The sequence below is a fragment of the Sebastes umbrosus genome, chromosome 17 (assembly GCF_015220745.1).
Source record: "Sebastes umbrosus isolate fSebUmb1 chromosome 17, fSebUmb1.pri, whole genome shotgun sequence".
NCBI classification, from domain to species: Eukaryota; Metazoa; Chordata; class Actinopteri; order Perciformes; family Sebastidae; genus Sebastes; species Sebastes umbrosus.
This window is the reverse complement of record NC_051285.1, coordinates 27,439,656-27,459,049: the sequence shown is the minus strand read 5'-3', so window position 1 is coordinate 27,459,049 and position 19,394 is coordinate 27,439,656. Positions and strand designations below refer to the sequence as shown.

Genomic DNA, 19,394 nt, shown 5'->3' with positions numbered 1-19,394 from the left:
AACTCCCGTTGAGAAAGCTGGAGGAGGTGTTTCAGCAGAGAGTGCAATACTGGAATGACACCGCATCGCAAATAGAACTCTATGGATGGATCATGTTTTCCATGAGGATCTCATGACTGGATTTTTTGGTCAATAGATTTAGATAGTCTACACTTCCTCAGTGTATGTGTGTCCTCAGTCACAATACCCATCGACCATTGCCCTGTTTAATTAAGCATTCATTCACTGCTCACTGCTTGAAACTGTGTCACAAAACAAAGGCCTCCATTGGCATGCACGGCTGCTGGGAACACGAGGCAGCGTGACCCCAGACAACAGCACTACAGTATTTTTATACAGCAGCCAGGATCTGATGATCTCTAACTGATGATCTTTCAGTGAATATCAGTTCCTTTCTAAATGCATTATTGTCAAAGCATGAGAGGATACATGGTTAAAGAACAGGAGCCTTATGTGTTAAAGATGCTCGCACACAACATTTCTTTATAATGTGCATCAGCAGTAATGTTGCAGATATAATAATAATAAAGGGATTAAAATAATTGTAATTATATAACAGCATATAATATAAACAATGACATGCAGTAATGTCAGTGTCTATTATTCAGACTTACTCTGATCCGTCCGTGGGTTTAAATATATCATTAATAGCACTACATGTATCTTTTGTCATGTTTTCCGGCAACAAATATTCAATTCAATGAAAATAATGAATCATATGTGACATGCTCTCCGGAGACAGGAAGACAGGAAGACAGGATAGGAGTCTGCCTTCCTGTTCTGAACAATGACAAGATTTGAAGATATTTTTTTATGCCAACTGCAACTTCCCATGTTGCAGATTTATTAGGAATAAAATCCCTAAATGGGAACTTAACTTATTCATTCAGGAGATAAAGACCTGAGTCATGTGGGAAGAGTTTAAAGTTCAGTGGGATTTTTAGACATTATTCTCAACTCAGTGACGATCGAAAGGTTCTGCATGTGAGGTGGAGGAGTAAAAGTTGCTTTTCCTCCTCTGTGGTCCGGTCCTGTGAGCGAGTCGTACTTAGCTTGAGGTCAAAGTGAGCGCGGGCCAGATGCAGACGCTAACACTGACACAAAGTGACAGGTTCCCAGGCATGCAGTGACACCATCGGCTCCTCCCTTACCCCCCTCCCACCCTCCGTCCTCTCATTGGCTCAGACCGAGTCTTTGACCCTGCCTAGATCAGAGGGCTCACCAGCAGTAAGGCACATGGGTTGCCCCGGCCTTACCGGGCTCACGGATCAGGGCCTGCGGCGGCTTGCTATGTAAATGCAGAATAAATGAATACACAAGGAGCCCTCGTGGGAAAAGCTGAACCGTGTCTGAGCACACCTGGAAAAGATAGGATGCATTTGAATGAACTCCTGATACCCGGATACAACTTTTAGTCAGACAGAATGAGTTTATCCAGCGGGGGTAGGATGGGTGTGTCTGGGACATCACAATTGTGAGTCTTCCTAACTCAGTTTAATTCAAATGCAACCTTTTAGATGTTGAAAAAATTGCTTTTTATTAGGGATGCACCAATACCACTTTTTTTCAGACCGAGTACAAGTACTTACATTTGGGTACTCTCCGATACAGACCCACCCGACCCGTCTTTAAACACGGACCAAGGAGTCTAACGCACATACGAGTCAGAGGGTGCGAGCAAAACCCTGTGGCGCAATGAAAGTGAGGGCCTGCGCACGCCGGTTAAAGTGGGATCCCGACCCGTCTCGCCCGCACCGCCGGGGAGCTGGAGCGTGAGCGATAGGACCCGAAAGATGGTGACGAGAGGTTAACGTCACGCTGCCGTAAAGTGGTATCGGTGCCGTTGAATCAGAGCCGTTTTGCAAGTACAAGTACATGAGCACAGTATCGGACCCGATACCCGATACTGATATCGGTATCGGTGCATCCCTACTTTTTATATTCTGATGACTTTTCATCCAAACTAGGAAGTGCCATATTAATGTAAACCACCTGCTCGTCGTCTTCAGGATTTCACTTTGCTCCTGTGTTTATTAAAGCTGATTGTATGCACCCCCACACACACACACACACTTAGCATTCTGAACATAATGTCTGTCTGATCGCTCTCATCTCCGACCATTAGAAGTCTGCAGGCAGGAAGAGGCACTGTGACTCTGACGTCTGTACTGTAAACATGAACCTATGGTGAGCAGCTTAGCAGTTAGCACAGCACAGAATGCCAACAGAATATGCTTATATTATATAATCAATATTTTTGACATAGTGATTTATGTTCACCAGTCACATGAAAGCTGTCAACTCTCTCTCTCTCTCCTCGGCCTTTCCAGGAAACTTCTCAAACTCTGACCCAGATACTGAGGTGCTGTACGTGGACCGCTTCACCCCTGTTCAGCATGTGATGCATTTATGCATAGGTTTTATATAGCTGCGTGTTTTACATAGACTTGACAAGCCGCTCTGAGGACATCCGTTTATTCGCTCAAACGTGGTGACATTTGCTCGGCAGCTGAAGGAGCATCTGATGCATTTAATATGGTGGAGACAAGTTCAACATCTCTACATGTGCATTTCCCTAGACTTCATCCTTTTGACACATTTTGGGATGTTTTCACACGGATAGACAGTCCTCCCAGAGGCTCTTTTTAAGTCGTGTAATAGATAAAGTGAATGTAGACTACTAAATGTCTTTTGTAGTTCATCTCCAGCTCAGAGGAACGAACGTCTGTAGTTAAAGACTTCAGTATGTAATGAAAAAGAAAGAGCTAAATTGTTTTCTCTAACCAGTCGAAGGGGGATTTCCCCAGTCGATCAGACAAAGAGATTACTCAGCCGGAAATCTTACCATGTTTTATTTGAGCTCATAAATAGTTTGTCTGTGGTAATCTGAAATATCCATGAGTTTCGACAGAGCTGTCACAACATACCGACGCCGGAGAGGTAAAAAGTAAGTGTGAGTTGGGAGAGGAAAGTTGAAGGATGGGATGAGTCCGACACTGGTGGACGACCACAGCTGTAACAATACAACCTGGGGGTCCTTCTCCCCGCCAGCTCAGCCCTAAACCTCGTTGTCATCGCGTCACAAGCTTACTGTTTTCACGAGTTAGTCACTTTCTCCCACAGCTACCAAAACAGGTGGGATCCTGTCTATAGCGTTGGTTACCTTTGGGGGGGAAAAGAATCCAGTTACTATGGAAATATCACAAATATCGCTATAAGAGCTGGAGCACCAGACCAGATGCAGCTGTAATCGTCTCTCAGAAAGAAGCTTATGGTAATATGTGATGCTCTTATGAATTAATTTATCAGGCTTTGTGTCCCAGCTGACATCATAAATGGAAATTAGCCTTCTCCTGGCTTTGGCTATATTGTGCTCGGGACTCACATTAAACTTTTGAGCACTGTGACCAGAAACAGAAGCGGTGATTTGTGTGTGGTGCCAAAACCTCCAACATAAACATTTAAAAGATGTTCTGTGTGCAGAGACTTCTTAAAGGGAGTGAAATCCCACAGGAGACACAGCAACCTCTTAACACATCATCAACTGTGAAGGGCAGGTCCTTATCCTTATCTGGGGTTCCTAAAGGAGCCGACTAAGTCATTAAGTCATTCTCAGGGAATTCAATCACTGGAGCGATCTAATAATTAGGCCTGTCAATTGATTAAAATATTAATCGCACATTTTTTATCTGTTCAAAATGTTCCTTAAAGGGAGATTTGTCAAGTATTTAATACTCTTATCAACATGGGAGTGGGCAAATATGCTGCTTTATGCAAATGTGTGTGTATAATTATTATTAGAAATCAATTAATAACACAAAACAATGACAGATATTGTCCAGAAACCCTCACAGGTACTGCATTTAGCATAAAACAATATGCTCAAATCATAACATGGCAAACTGCAGCCCAACAGGCAACAACAGCTGTCAGTGTGTCTTTGAGATTGAGACATTTTGCAGAATTATCCAAATCCTAATTGTTCAGATACATTTTTGTACGTGGTAATTGACTCCTTAACTCGTGCTAAATGCATTTGAAAATATGTTAAACTACAGCTGAAACCATTAGGTGACTAATAGATTAGACGATCAACAAAAAGCCCTGCTTACAGCATCGTAATATATCGCAGTATATGGAATTGTAACCCGTCTGTATCATGATACATATTGTGTTGCCAGATTCTTGCCAATACACAGCCCTACTTTTGTCTCATAAACCCACAGATTTGCATTGCTAATGACCTGTTTGCTTGTGTTTTCTTGTTGAGCTTTTGATGTGATGAACACGTTTCTTGCCCTTTTTTTTGCTTTGCTTTTGCAGTGAAGTTTTATTCAGAGCTTGTGGAGAGAACCAGCAGCGTAGGGTGATGTGTTACTGAATGATGAACCAATGCTCTCCGTTTGGTTTCTCCCTCAGCATTTATCTTCTTTTTTTTTACAATTTTCTCTCCACCACACTCCTCACCAGCTATCTCTGCCTGCATGGTTTGCTTGTAAATTGGATCCATGGTGCTGAATACGTATCGGGGTTAACCAGGACATGGTATTCATGTAACATTAGCTACACACGGTGAATATATAGCACGTATGTTCTCACGTCCGTGCACCTGGCTCTCCGCACGTGCGACTGGATGCACATGTTCGTTCTGCTAAAGGTGTGATGTCCTTAATGCAGCGCAGAAAATGTGTGACACACATATATAGTATCTCTCGTGATGTCATTTTTATAAAGTGGTTAAAATCATTCGGAGGACACGGCCTTGGAGATGTCAGTGGTTGATGTGACTGGTCGGCCGGTCAGGGAGCAGGAGATGACCAGCCGTTTCTGTTGGACTAGGGAAGAAATTCATTGCTCAATCTGCTCTTATTGAACACTCGTCCTCGGGGGAATCAATTGGATCCAGCAATAATGAATAAAATAATAGAATATTAGCAGCCTCCTGGTTGGTCACATCAACAGCACATTCACTCACAGAAAGCCAGACTCGGCGTAGAGGTACTGCGCAGCTAAAGAAGCGCTGCAATACGTGACGAGTTTCCAAACAGCAACTGGTTGATAGTAAGTGAAACTGTGTGTGTGTGTACTTTGATGTCTGAGCTTCCAAAGGGGCGTGGGAATATTCTCCACAGGCATGAGGCAGAGATGTTCCACAGGGAATACCACTAGGTTGCTTAATTGAACTTTTCTATTTATGGCAGCGGCCTCACCTCTCTGGAATCGGCGAACAGCGGTACAGGAAACAAGCGTGGTTTCCCCAAGGGGAACAACAGAAAGAAGGAGGGATTCATTACACAGCGCAGGCATCAGGAAATACCCAGCTCCTCTGTGCCTATTGTATTATTCAGAGATGTAAAACCTGTGGGGTTTATGAGGGCCTTACACTGAGATTACAGAGAAAACACTGCGCCCTGCATCAGGACGGAGAGGAAGATTAAATAAATCGATTCACCTATTGTATCGCAAATATCTTTATGATTTAGAAATTTTCTTAATGCCAGAATCTGCTTCATTTGAGTCTGAGTAACGTGACGTCCGATCCGTTCCGTATCCGTCAACCAAAGCAAACCGCAGCGAGCCAAAAAAGACTAAGTAGAAAACGTTGGAGTGTCCGCGTGGATACAACCTGCACCCTCACATGTTAAATCCAGCGTGGGAAACACTAAACATCCAGTAAAGGATGGAAATACTTTGGGTTTCACACATTGCAGGAAAAGCAGAGCTAGACATCACGGTTAAAGCTGCATGCTAACTCTGTCACGGACAGGAAACGTTATCGTATCGCGGTATGTAACATATACTGACATTTATGTTAAAAGCATTCAAACGGCCCCGATGGAGCTGACCATGGATGTATAAAGAGAACGGAGCTGACGGGAGAGCTAGAGACCACCTTGGAGAAGGTAGAGGACACGTGGGACTACGTCCGGTTTTCAAAATAAGGTGTTAACAAAGGGAACTGTATATACAAAATACATATACAGAAATAAGATTGATTGGATTATATTCACCAGAAGTATAAAACATTACATGTCCCTTATAAATTAAAAAGAAAATACCACTAATTTGTGAGGGAAATGTCTTTATTCTTTGATTTTTGGGTTGCTGGAAAAGTTTTTTATAAATAATTCCTGACAATGACTGATATATTTGACTTCTCTGACTACATACATGCTGAAAATCAAACATTTTTACTGGATTCATTTAGAGATTTTCCAAAGTAAAAGTTCCTAAAAGTGCATGATTCTCCTTTTTCTCATGGTCTAGTGTTAAAAAAGTTAACAAGAATCGCAATAAATCGCAATACTTAAAAATCGCAATACATATCGAATCGGCACCCAGGTATAGTGATAGTATGGAATCGGTCGGGAGATAGTTATATCGTCCCAGCCCCAGCAGACTGCCAGATCTCACACAGCAGTGTCCAACCGAAAAAAACAGAGAAGTGTAAACGCCGTATGTAGGTCACTGAGCACCTGCATGGTTACAAAGCTAATAATCTACATCGCACACATTTTACACACAGACCCGGCCATGTGTGACATCAGTGTGTCAGAGAGTAAATAAAATGTACTGTAGTTATCACCTGTACGAGAGATGAAGGTGAGACCTTCGAGGCTATTCCAGAAGACACAGACAGGATCAGGATGTGTCCGACAGTCAGCACTTCCTGAGCTTTCATCAAACTCACATGTTTTAGAATTAAAGACGCAGACCTTTGCAGAAAGGAGACCCAGAGGGAAGCGGTTTTTAATTGATTGCTCAAATAATTAGGAGGGGAGTCAAAATGTCACTATCGCTGCTATCAGCATCATTATTATATTACGAGATTTCTTCTGATCCACCGCCACTTCATTTGTTCATCCTCGCTTTACCTTCTCCCAGTAAATGATGAGGAATTCAGCATTCGGGCCAGAGAGGCTTCGCACATTAAATTATTTTCATCCGTCAATAATTCCGCTGTTATTTTCTCGGATAATTTATTGAATGTTTTGTCCATAAAATTATAGAAATTCCTGAAAAATGCCTAGTTTCAAAAAGTCTTCGGTTTTGTCCGACCAACAGACCAAAACCCAAAGAGAATCATTTTACTATCATATAATACTGTAATAAATAGCAAATATTCATACGTGAGAGGCTGGTACAATGTACACTTTGGCATTTTCGCGTGAAAAATTACTCAAACAATTAATTGATTAAGATGATTAATATCCTGTTGGTTGACTAATCAATGAATCTACTTTTCTTCCCGCTCTACAAATGACTCAAGGCTGCATGTTAGTACCTTAAAGGGAGATTTGTTCAGTATTTAATCCTCTTATCAACATGGGAGTGGACAAATATGCTGCTCTATGCAAATATATGTATATATTTATTATTTTAAATCAATCAACAACACAAAACAATGACAGATATTGTGACGCCAAAATTTAGCGTGAGTTTGGAGCGTTATTTATCCTCCTTCCCGACAAGCTAGTATGACATGGTTGGTACCGATGGATTCATCAGGTTTTCTAGTTTCATATGATACCAGTATCTCTTCAATCTACCTTTTAAAGTTGAGCCCACAACAACAACTATTGAGTCAGAAGTCCTAACTGGTTGATTCTTCCTGTTTACTGGCTGGGGTTATAATGTTCAGTAGATGAAGCTCAGTCAGTGTGAGTGGGGGTTTCATGTGTTTTCCTGGACAGCTGTTTCCATGGCAGACCTCTCAAGCTTTTTATGTCTACGTCAAACTCACTTAGGCACCTAATCTGCACTAATACTCTCCGAATTAAGGAGGAGCACAGGGACAGGGGGGCTAAACTCCATTAGCGCTGTCAGACCAGAAAAAACAAACAGTGAGTGAGTGCTGCCTTTAATGGAAAGTCATCGTACAAATGAATCACCTGGAATCATTTATTGTGGATTCTATTTCAACCTATTCTGATATGTTGGACTCTCGGCATGCTTGGCCTAGTTAGATTTGGTATTAAGTTGCACATTACATGCTGTGTATTTAAAACCCACACCCAAAAGTGAGCAGTGACATGCCTCACATACACGAGGAGAAGCAGTGAAATGCATATTTCTAAGTTAACTGACAGGGATTCTCCCCATTTTGTAAACAGTCCTATTTCTACCTCTCAGTGTGAAAGACAGATTCAGTTACTTCTCATCCGTTTGCATTTCTACAAGAATGTATCTGCGGTACAAGGAGCTCTCAGAAACACACGGCGTTTAACTCTTGCATGTTAGCACGGTGGAGAGGAAGCTAAATAGGTGACGACTGGATCGGTGCCGCTTTGACTGTCGCACTTCTGAAAAAGGAGTGCAGATTCATGTCTGTGCTTCTTTATAATTCTTTTGTTAAAGTTCTCAGTTAGAAAAAAAAGTACTTTTTTTTAGGTTGTCAAGAACTTTTTTGATTTGGTGCTGTAGAGCTAAACTTATTCCACCTGGGACCGAGTGTTGTTGTCTTTGCTGCGGTAGCACAGAGTGGAATAAATTGCGTTGAGATGCAAAGCCGAATCAAAGGTTTATGAAGATTATTAGAATATTTTTGGCATCATTGGGTAAAAAAATCCATATTTATTGTTACTGCGACACCAAAATGAGTTGAATGGAGCTGGTATGACTCCTGATCTCTTGTGCTTGGAGGTAGTACAACATGCTGTCTGTGTTTTTCACCATCAGTCAGTGAAATCAGACAAGAAAAGATCTTGGAAATGTGATATGTTGGAAGATGTTATGACATGTGGGCTTAAACCTGCAGTAGGCAGAATATTTTTGGCATCATTGGGCAAAAATTCCATAATAATCTTTCTGCATATTGTAATTCAAGTGTTCTTAGAGACTTCTGCTCCTCCTCATGGCTCTGTTTTCAGACTTTAAAACATCTAGCCCGTGACAGGAGACTTTGACCAATCACAGGTCATTTCAGAGAGAGACCGGAGGACACCAGAGGACACAGAGACACATGATTTGTTTCAGATTAGCTGTCTCACTACTGTCAGGATATAGTGACTGATTTCTTCCCGCTGCAGCTTTAACATTAGCAATCAGAACAAATGAAGGTTTCACTTTTGTGTTGAACGGTTGAGCTGTGTTTCCCTACAAGTAGCTTCAGGAAGGAAGGTCAGGCTGGGTCGGAGCTCCTTGTCCCTGGATGTTTGTGTCGAAGGCTGCTTGAAACCAAGTTTTCTAACCAAACACTTGTCGTAATACTTATTATTTGTCACAAACATACTGAAAGAATTTCATCTCTGCTTTCATGTAGAATTGATCACAATCAGCACATCAATATGGCCTGTGAAAATGATTTTACCATGTTAAAACCTGTATCGTATCTGATACGGGAATATTAATAAAGTCGGAACAAAAGATCTTTTTATTGTCAAGCGTAGGTGTGACCTACTTCTGACCTCCGTGCAGTCTTATTACCGTCAGCAGCAGCTACAAACAAGCTGTCGTCTTGTCATGATCTCCAGAAAGGCCGTGGGCTAATCAGCTTAGCCTGTCTGCTTTAGCAGGTGACCCCAGACGCTGCTGTGTGTCCACATGACAGTTGGTGGAGATCAGGTTATACCCGTTTGAATGAGAGGCCCATACAGGACCATCTTCAACACTAATTAGTAGCAGACTACACCTACTGTACTGTATGCACCATTCAGGGTCCCTTTTCTGCTCATTTTGTGTCACCTTTTCTGGTCCTTTTGTCCTTTCATTGTGGGTCGTTGTTTGTCCCTTTCTGGTCGTTGTTTGTTTCTTTGTGGTCGTTGTTTGTCTCTTTGTGGTCGTTTTTATTTTCATTGTAGTTGTCGTTTGTCTCTTTGTGGTCGTTTTAATTCTCATTGTAGTCGTCGTTTGTCTCTTTGTGGTCGTTGTTTGTCTCTTTGTGGTCGTTTTTATTTTCATTGTAGTTGTCGTTTGTCTCTTTGTGGTCGTTTTAATTCTCATTGTAGTCGTCGTTTGTCTCTTTGTGGTCGTTGTTTGTCTCTTTGTGGTCGTTTTTATTTTCATTGTAGTCGTCGTTTGTCTTTGTGGTCGTCGTTTGTCTCTGTGGTCGTTTTTATTCTCATTGTAGTCGTCGTTTGTCTCTTTGTGGTCGTTTTAATTCTCATTGTAGTCGTCGTTTGTCTCTTTGTGGTCGTTGTTTGTCTCTTTGTGGTCGTTGTTTGTCTCTTTGGGATCGTTTTTATTCTCATTGTAGTCGTCGTTTGTCTCTTTGTGGTCGTTGTTTGTCTCTTTGGGGTCATTTTTATTCTCATTGTAGTCGTTGTTTGTCTCTTTGTGGTCGTTGTTTGTCTCTTTGGGATCGTTTTTATTCTCATTGTAGTCTTTGTTTGTCTCTTTGTGGTCGTTTTAATTCTCATTGTAGTCGTTGTTTGTCTCTTTGTGGTCGTTTGTCTCTTTGTGGTCGTTTTAATTCTCATTGTAGTCGTCGTTTGTCTCTTTGTGGTCGTTTTTATTCTCATTGTAGTCGGCGTTTGTGTCTTTGTGGTCGTCGTTTGTCTCATTGTAGTTGTCGTTTGTGTCTTTGTGATCATTTTTTGTCTCTTTGTGGCGTAGGCGGCGCCTGGAAGGGGCTCGGTTGTGCTGTAGCTATCCCTGCGATAGCCATAGCACCCTCCTAGCACCTCCAATAAATGTCTGTGGTGTAATAATATTTTAATGCCTTTGAATAGATTTTATTGAGTGGTTTTTTTTTAGTCTCAATGTGCGTGCACATGAGTTTCTGACAGGGGATTCCCGGCGGGTCACATGGAGAGAACACATCAGACGATTAGGTGCTAAAAAACTAAACTGTCATCACAAACAAAGCATTATTTGTTTAGGCTATATTTAATAATCAGAGCATTCAATAATCTCTTTCTATCTCTCTCTGTCTATGTCTGTCTCTCTCTCGTTGAACACTACAGTCGGTCGTGACGTGATCACTATTCGATGCTCGTTCATATAACATCTCTATGGAACAGAATAGTGTTGATTCATTAGTGGAGATGTTGGTAACTTGTTGGTAACTGACAGAATGACTTTGTGATCTCAGAATCTGTAGCTGAAATGTGAACAAACCTGTCTGTTGCCTGCTGTTTGTGTGCGAGGCCTGTCGGTGGCATATTGTGGCATAAATGTGTGTAATTGTGTACTGAGGTGTGTTTCCGTAGGCAGGCTTCTAACCTTACATCTCTGTCCCTTCAGCAGAATATCTCGCCTTGTGTTTAACACAGAATGACATCGTTACTATCACGGAGTGGGTAGCCTACTGTGTATATCCGTCTTTGTCTCTTTGTGCTTGTTTTTTTGTCTCTATGCTCGTTTTTGTCGCAAACTTGTTTTTTGTCTCGTGGTTGTTTTTTTGTCTCATCGTGGTCCTTTTTTGTCTCTTTGTCATCACTTTGTGTCGCTTTGTGATCATTTTGTGTCTCTATGACTTTCCAAAAGAAGTGTCAAAAGTCACGTCATGCAGGGGTTCTGGTCCAGGTGGCCTGCACCCAGTCGGTTCACTCAGTAATCCATCGATGATACAATACCAATAAGTCAATATGTGTGCATCATAACGGAGGTCACATTGATGTTATAATCCATTTCTATACAATGGACCACTGAGATGTAGCGCGGCTGGAGTGGCCTGTATGCTGCAGGCATATAAATCATTCCATAATGAACTACTATTACTTCTTTTTAAGATTCAGCCAGGGGCTGGCAGCAAGAGAGGTTGCACATATGGAGATTAGGCATCTCATAGATTTTCAGTGACAGTACAATCTGCACAAGTGACCCTGCATTCAAAGAGCCAGACCATCATTTTAGGTCTCTGGAAAGTGTTTGTGAGCACGTTCTGCAGTTAACATTCATGTGGAAGTGACTTTGTGTGGATTTGTTTGTGGACCAGGCTGTCAGGATGATTCAGCAGTGCCCCCTCCCAAGGCCCTAGCCCTCCTCACCGCATACCAACACTGATCTTTCCGGGGTGCTTTTGCACCATTAGTCCCACATGGGCAACAGCATCAGGCTCAGAGAGAGAGAGGGAGAGAGAGAGAGAGAGAGAGGGAGAGAGAGAGAGAGAGGGAAAGAGAGAGAGAGAGAGAGAGAGAGAGAGAGAGAGGGAATGAGAGAGAGAGAGGGGCTCGGCAGGCGGTTGAACTACTGGCATGGTGAGCTTGCCCTGAAAAGGGCACATGCCTCCCTGCGCAATTATTCACTGTGCATAGAAACAGCACCCCCACCCTCAACACACACACACACACACACACTCACACTCACACACACACACACACACAATGGTTTGACCAACACAACTAAACACGGAAGCTGGCCGGTAACAGGACATGGCCAAAGAGCACCAGGATGATAAGATCATCACTGATGTAGGATTGACATTTATCTTCACCTTAATTGTGTTGTGAAATTGAAGAGGAATGAACATGGAACAAACATCCTGAAGGAGAGTGTTAAAATAAGCTCAGCACGTCAGTGGATGTCAGCTGGTATTGTGCATAGCGCATGAGATATCATCACCGTATCATGAAAATTCATGCTCCGGAGAGTCTCACGTTGCTTTGCTTCTTCTCTCTGCTGTTGCAGGCTACTTCAGCGTGTTGGCAGTGGTCCTGAAAACAAACAACGAGTCGCCGTGGACCGACGAGTTTGACAGTAAGAGCTAATGAGCAAATACCCCCACAAAAATAATGCAAAAAATAAATGTTTTCACTTGAATTCATTTCTTGTCATTTCTTTTCATCCTGCAGAAATTGAGTTGTCATGTTTGATTGAGTCCATTTCTACAACCAACCCCAGAATTGAGTGGAAGAAGATAACCAACGAGGGACCAAGTTATGTGTACTTTGACAAGAAGATCTCAGGTAATGTATAAAATGCTCTCCTCTAATCTACTACAGTTTTCCACACATTTCATAGCTGACATTGTTGAACGTGTTTTTCTTGCGACAGGTGACCTGGAGAAAAGAGCGATGATCAGAGAACCTGCCACATTACTGATAACCAATGCCACGAGATCGGACACGGCCAAATACCGCTGCGAGGTCACCGCCGCTGATGACCAGAAGTCATTCGATGAGATTGTGATTGACCTTGTTGTAAGAGGTACTCCCACTTACCCGCATCATGGGCCTGTATTGCATGTAGAAGACATGACATATGAAAACACGATAGAGATTCTTCTAAATGCACAAAACATAGTGTCCTTAAAGGAGCTCTATGTAAGAATGAGAAATGACTTGTGACACCTGTGGCGGTTAAGTCAACAGTCAGCGTCCTGTGAGGCGACACACACGAGACTGAATGTGTTTAACAGGCATCATGTTGATTAACGTTAGCAACATCAGCAGCTAAAACCACAATATCACTATATATTGCACATGCTTGGCAGTAATGTTAGCTCACCAGACGAAGGTCCCTCCATGAATGGAAGGACGATGTTAATCCTAGTTTTCCTCCGACGTCGGTCACTTCGTTAGATATAACTTTTTTTTGTGCTTCCGTGGAGTTTGTGTTTGAGTCTGAGTTGTGTTGGGGGCAGGTCGTTTGTTGGCGTGAGTGGTTAGTAGCATGTGAGCGTGCTTGACATCACATACGTTCTCCTGGGTTCATCACATTAAAAGCAATCTACAGGCTGAGAGAGGAAACCCAGAAAGTCGTGGGAGGTCTCATTTTTAATGTTTAGGTTACAACCTGTTCACACATTGGCAATAAAAAGCGATTAAAAACGTACATACAGTCCCTTTAAAGATAGACCTTGCTTAGTGATTCACACTTTAGATGCTGTAAGATGAAACCGTGTTGTAGGTCGCACCAACCCTTTGGCACACATACACGACGATGTGTTATGACCAGACCTGCCCAGCTGCAAAGGCGTGTTCTGGGCTATAAGAGGAAACCTCTGAAACTGCATCTGCTCTGAATTGCAGTGCTAAAGAAAGCGAGCGCTGCGTGTTTTAGTGGCGTTTTTTGGCACGGGCCAAAAATCATGTACCCGTCTGGCACTGTCGATGCCGTCAGTCCAGTATGAGTCAGGGTGACTTTGTTCTGTTAAAGCATCAGAGTCAATCATAGACCGAGCAGCATCGTGAAAGAACGTGTCCGTTTGTTTGTCGCTGTGATGCTTAAAGAACATAATCTGAAGTGTGGATGAAGACTTAATACAGTGACGATGATCATGTTTTATCTGACCACAGTAAAGCCGGTGGTGCCAAAATGCAGTGTCCCAAAGTCAGTGCCTTTTGGGAAGTCAGCTGAGCTGAGCTGCGTGGAGGACGAGGGCTTCCCCAAGTCTCAGTACCAATGGTTCAAGAACAAGGAGGAGATCCCCGACGACCCAAAGTCCAGCCTCAAGTTCTTCAACTCCTCGTACACGCTCAACGCCGACTCAGGAGCTCTGGTTAGTATATGCGGGCATGTGTTTGGACAAGGACACACACACATGAGCGGCAAGGGCGGGGCAGCAGGGGACGGTGGCCTGACGCCCAGGGGTGGGGGCAGATATTTTGGGGAGACAGTTGATGGTGCGAGAGGGCCTGAGCCTCGAGGGGGAACCTACTGTCCTCGTTTGCACATTCCTCAGTTCTCGCTTGCTTTGCAGCGCAGCTCGATCCGCTCAGCGGCTCGCCTCGAACGCTCTCCTGTCGACCTTCATGCCGGCCTCCAAGATGTGACACACCAAAGCAGTGTTTGTCTTTGTGTGGAATTCAAGTTGTTGCAGCTCAATGAAACAAAAGACTGACGTTCGCAGTCATAAACATTAAAAAAAACAGGATGTTTTTTCTACCGTCCTTATCTGGTTTTTATTTTTAGAGTGTTCACAGAAACAGTTATCACTCCTCTGCTGCTCCCATATGAGGAAGTAATGTCCACCGACTGATTTAGAAATCTATTATTGTTTGGTATTAGATTAGATTACATTATTTAGCCTGGAGAGCTTCATTTCTTTTGGAAACTTGAAGAAACCCAAAGAATTTCTTGTTTATCATGTTTTAGTTTTTTCCATAATCAACATGTCATGTCATTATTTTATGGATAATGTTAAGTTAATAATAATGCATTAGTAATTGCAATAATAATTGCAATAACAACTTGCAATTTTTAGGTTGTAGCAGTTTTAAAGTGAAGATACTCACTATAACGCTCCAAACTTACACTAAATTTAGGCGAGAAAAAACTGTCATAGACATTTTCAAAGGGGTCCCTTGACTTCTGACCTCCAGATCAGTGAATGTAAATGGGTTCTATGGGTACCCACGAGTCTCCCCTTTACAGACATGCCCACTTTATGATAATCACATGCAGTTTGGGGCAAGTCATAGTCAAGTCAGCACACTGACACACTGACAGCTGTTGTTGCCTGTTGGGCTGCAGTTTGCCATGTTATGATGTGAGCATATTGTTTTATGCTAAATGCAGTACCTGTGAGGGTTTCTGGACGATATCTGTCATTGTCTGGTCTTGTTAATTGATTTCCAATAATAAATATATACATACATTTGCATAAAGCAGCATATTTGCCCACTCCCATGTTGATAAGAGTATTAAATACTTGACAAATCTCCCTTTAATATGCAGTATTTTGGGTTGGCACCTCTTTATTGGTATGAGTATTAGGGGGTTTTGCATTAATCACCTTTATTTTGTCTGTGATTTCTCCGATGCAGAAGTTCATCGCAGTCAGAAAAGAAGACGCAGGCGACTACTTCTGCCGAGCGAAGAACGACGCAGGATACGCCGAGTGTCCACCGCAGCAGATGGAAGTCTGTAAGTGTGTCACACATGCGTCGTTAAGATATACGTCCTACGTGCTGATGGGATGGATAATCAGGCCTCATAGACACATTTAAAGACATATTGAAGACTCTACCATGTCATCCAGTGTTTCATTTCTACATTGTTACTTGAACTCCACAGATGACATCGATATTGTGGGGATTGTAATGGGAGTGCTGGTGGTGGTCGTAGTGCTCTTATGTATAACAGCAGGGATCTGCTGCGCGTACAAGCGAGGCTACTTCTCCAGCCAAAAACAGACGGGGAACAAGTAAGACTCCCTCCCCATTCAACATGATCAACAAATACATGATGTGTTCCTCTGTAGCCAGCACTAATCCAACCTGTCATCCATAACACCACAATGTGCCTTTTGTATCTTTTAGTTACAAGGTTCCAGCTAAAGGAGACGGAGTGGACTACGTCAGGACGGAGGATGAGGTTTGTAGATAGCAGTTAGATTTAGATGCCTATTAAAAGAGAATATAGTCCATTTAAAACTGGGGAGACACTACAGGTGAATAGTAATAACTAATAGAGATCACCATGGAACTTCCCCGGTTGATTACTTACATTAAGACAGGTATTTTTTGTATTACAAGTTTTCTGAAATGTTAAAAAAAATATGCAAATGAGGTATTACCTTAACAAATATGTGCTAATTTGCACACATTTCCAGAACAGAAAGTCTTGTTTCATTTTGTTAACATATTCGAATCAAAGGTTTTTATCGATTAAAATATTGAATCGCAAAAACAATTTTTATCTGTTCAAAATGTACCTTAAAGGAAGATTTTGTCAGGTATTTAATACTCAAAATATGCTGCTTTATGCAAATGTATGCTTATATTTATTATTGGACATCAATTAACAACACAAAACAATGACAGATATTGTCCAGAAACCCTCACAGGTACTGCATTTAGCATAAAATCTGGAGGTCAGAGGTCAAGGGACCCCTTTGAAAATGGCCATGACAGTTTTTCCTCGCCAAAATTTAGCGTAAGTTTGGAGTGTTATGTAACCTCCTTCACGACAAGCTAGTATGACATGGTTGGTACCGATGGATTCTTTAGGTTTTCTCGTTTCATATGATACCAGTATCTTCAACCTCGTTACAACCTCCGAAACCTCCGACCTTAAAACCAAATTTGCATTAACGCGTTATTATCGTGTTCATTTTGACAGCCCTACTTTTTAAGAGAGGGAAAGTCTCCCATCACTAGTCTAGATTTTCTAAAGCCTGAAAACAGCCATGAGGAGGTGCAGAAGTCTCTCAGAACACTTGAATTACAATATGCTGAAAGGTTATTATGGATGTGTGGGAGGAAAGTGGAAGAAGAATATCTGTATTACTTCTGCAATACGATGAATTCTTAAATACGACTCCTGTTTGGCCTACGCTCTCTGCAGGGGGATTTCCGACACAAGTCGTCATTTGTGATCTGAAAAGGGAGAGGACGATGAGGGGCGCCATGCTGAGAGGAAGACGTGACATGTGGGACTGCGCTCCACGCTGTCTGACTAACGGAGCTGCCACAGTTCGTGCTCGGAGCTCTCAGCATGACTGAAATCCAACTACTCAAGTTTGCCAAAGGTGACAAGATTTCACAGGACGACGACATGTCAAAACTATTACACGTGTAGGGACTGAGATTCATTTGTCGACTTTTATCACCACCCACCGAATTTTCTTTTGCTAAATTACGGAGTTCTTACTTTACAGTTATTGCATGGTTTTAAACACCAACTGAGGTGGAGAGCAAAGGAGGAGTCTCTTTCCTCCGAACGTCAGTCAATCATGACGCCTTTCTACTTCTGCTTCAAAACCTTTCGTCATTTGTATAACATTTCTTTTCTACTGTTGAAATTTGTCAGACTATTTTTGATGGAATATATTTTAAAATGCCTATAGATAAAGGTTTACTTTTTTAAATATTTGTAAAATACTAACATGTGTTGTTTTTTTTTATTTGGTTGTGGATAAAAAAAAAAAAACTATGTAACACTTTTAGCCACATCAAGCTGTCAGCATTTACACCTTTGCGATCAGAAGAAAGAAAGACAGATGACTTCATATCGAGATGTGGTTCTTGATCGGCGGTCTTACATATTTAATTTCTCCGCTGGGAATTCCCACTTTTCTGTTGTGAGAGACTTCCGTGTTCATGTTTTGTAGATAGTCTTAGTAAGAGGCTTTGAAGAGTGCCAGTCAAATGCTGTGAAACACTGCGCACAATCAGTGCTGCATTTTCTTGATTTTAAGTGTCCTTCTATGCTTGCTGTTAATCTTGTATATATTGAATTTACTGTCCAGGATAGAGTTTTGTTGTCATATGTACGTTCAGTATTACACTATAATAATGATAATAATAGTATTAATACAGGGTTTGTAAGTTAACCTTCCAGACCCAAACAAGACTAAGTTGTAAAACTAGACGTACATTTTACTGTGTAAAAGCCTCGATTTGAATTCTGAATAGAAACAAATTGGATGACCTGACACGGAGAACAAAGAGCTTTCTGTTACTGTGAGTGACAGTTTGTTATTTTAACTACTGACTCGCCTTTATTCAAGCTACATTTACTAAAGGTCTACAGTACATTACACAGTCTATTACAGCACATTATACACAACCATTGACATGAATCCTGGTTGATATTTGCTGATGCCCGGTCTGTTTACAAACTATCTTTTGCTAATATTTGTGCTAATTAGAGAGTAGACCTCATCTAACATTTCTAACCTTTAGTCGTGGCTAAATGTTTTAGTTGGAAAGAAAGATAATGGTAGGCAAAACAGACGTGACCCAGTGAGATACAGCTGGGGTCTGGAGGGTTAACCGTTGTACTGATTGTATATAGATATTAGTTAGATATTATTTTTCTCTCTCTCAAGATTATGTAAAGTGGTGAAAAATGTCCTATTTGAGGCGATATGAAACTCTTTCCATTTGTAAGACTGAGAAAAGGTTTTTAAACATTTGATCGTATCATTCATAACACGTTAAATACAGAAGCCCTGAGAGCCAAGTGAGAATTTATATTGTTTAATCTCCTGTGGTTATGACTTTAAAAAGGGTTTTGCCTGGTGGATTTTTTATTTATTTATTTGTTTTGCCAGGATCATTTTTCCTTTTTTTTTCATTTGTGAAAAAAAAGAATATTTGGGAGGTGAAAATCATAATTTTTCTCAAGATCATTTTGAGATCTCAAGTTTGTTGTTGTAATTGTGATTTCACTCTAAACACAAAGAACATATATGGTGCCTTCAAATTAGGTCCGTGTTTACGAGTTGGGCCCATATGAACGCCCCCCTCATGTCGTATTCACAACCTCGGAAGTGGAAAGTTTCTCATTTTATAATAGGTCTTAGGAAAATGTTGATATTCCCAACGGCGTCATCTTTCTCCTCTGTCATTATACCTTTGCATTTACTGCATCATGTTACCCACTTGCTAGCTCGCTAAATAGTTAGCAGCGCGACTTGAACGCCAAGCATATTGTGTACACAACTTCCCATGTTGTGAACACGAGCTCACGAGTTTCATTTGAAGGCACCAATACTGTGTGTTAGCAAGTTATGTGAATTAAAGCTCTCCTGGAAGAAAACATGAGCCTCTTGTGGCCAAAAT

At 41.7% G+C, this 19,394-nt stretch overlaps 1 protein-coding gene across 1 annotated transcript in view; it reads left to right on the top strand.

The window, feature by feature from the left end:
* The window catches only part of jam3b (junctional adhesion molecule 3b), a 41,316-nt gene extending 23,238 nt beyond the window's left edge, over window positions 1–18,078 (top strand). Inside the window, exons 2-9 of the mRNA XM_037749569.1 lie at window positions 12,571–12,639; window positions 12,735–12,848; window positions 12,937–13,089; window positions 14,181–14,383; window positions 15,651–15,750; window positions 15,901–16,030; window positions 16,146–16,200; window positions 17,173–18,078. Of these exons, the coding sequence (XP_037605497.1) occupies window positions 12,571–12,639; window positions 12,735–12,848; window positions 12,937–13,089; window positions 14,181–14,383; window positions 15,651–15,750; window positions 15,901–16,030; window positions 16,146–16,200; window positions 17,173–17,208 (860 nt within the window). The 3' untranslated portion in view covers window positions 17,209–18,078. The remainder of the gene's footprint in view (window positions 1–12,570; window positions 12,640–12,734; window positions 12,849–12,936; window positions 13,090–14,180; window positions 14,384–15,650; window positions 15,751–15,900; window positions 16,031–16,145; window positions 16,201–17,172) is intronic.
* The last annotated feature ends 1,316 nt before the right edge of the window (window positions 18,079–19,394 follow it).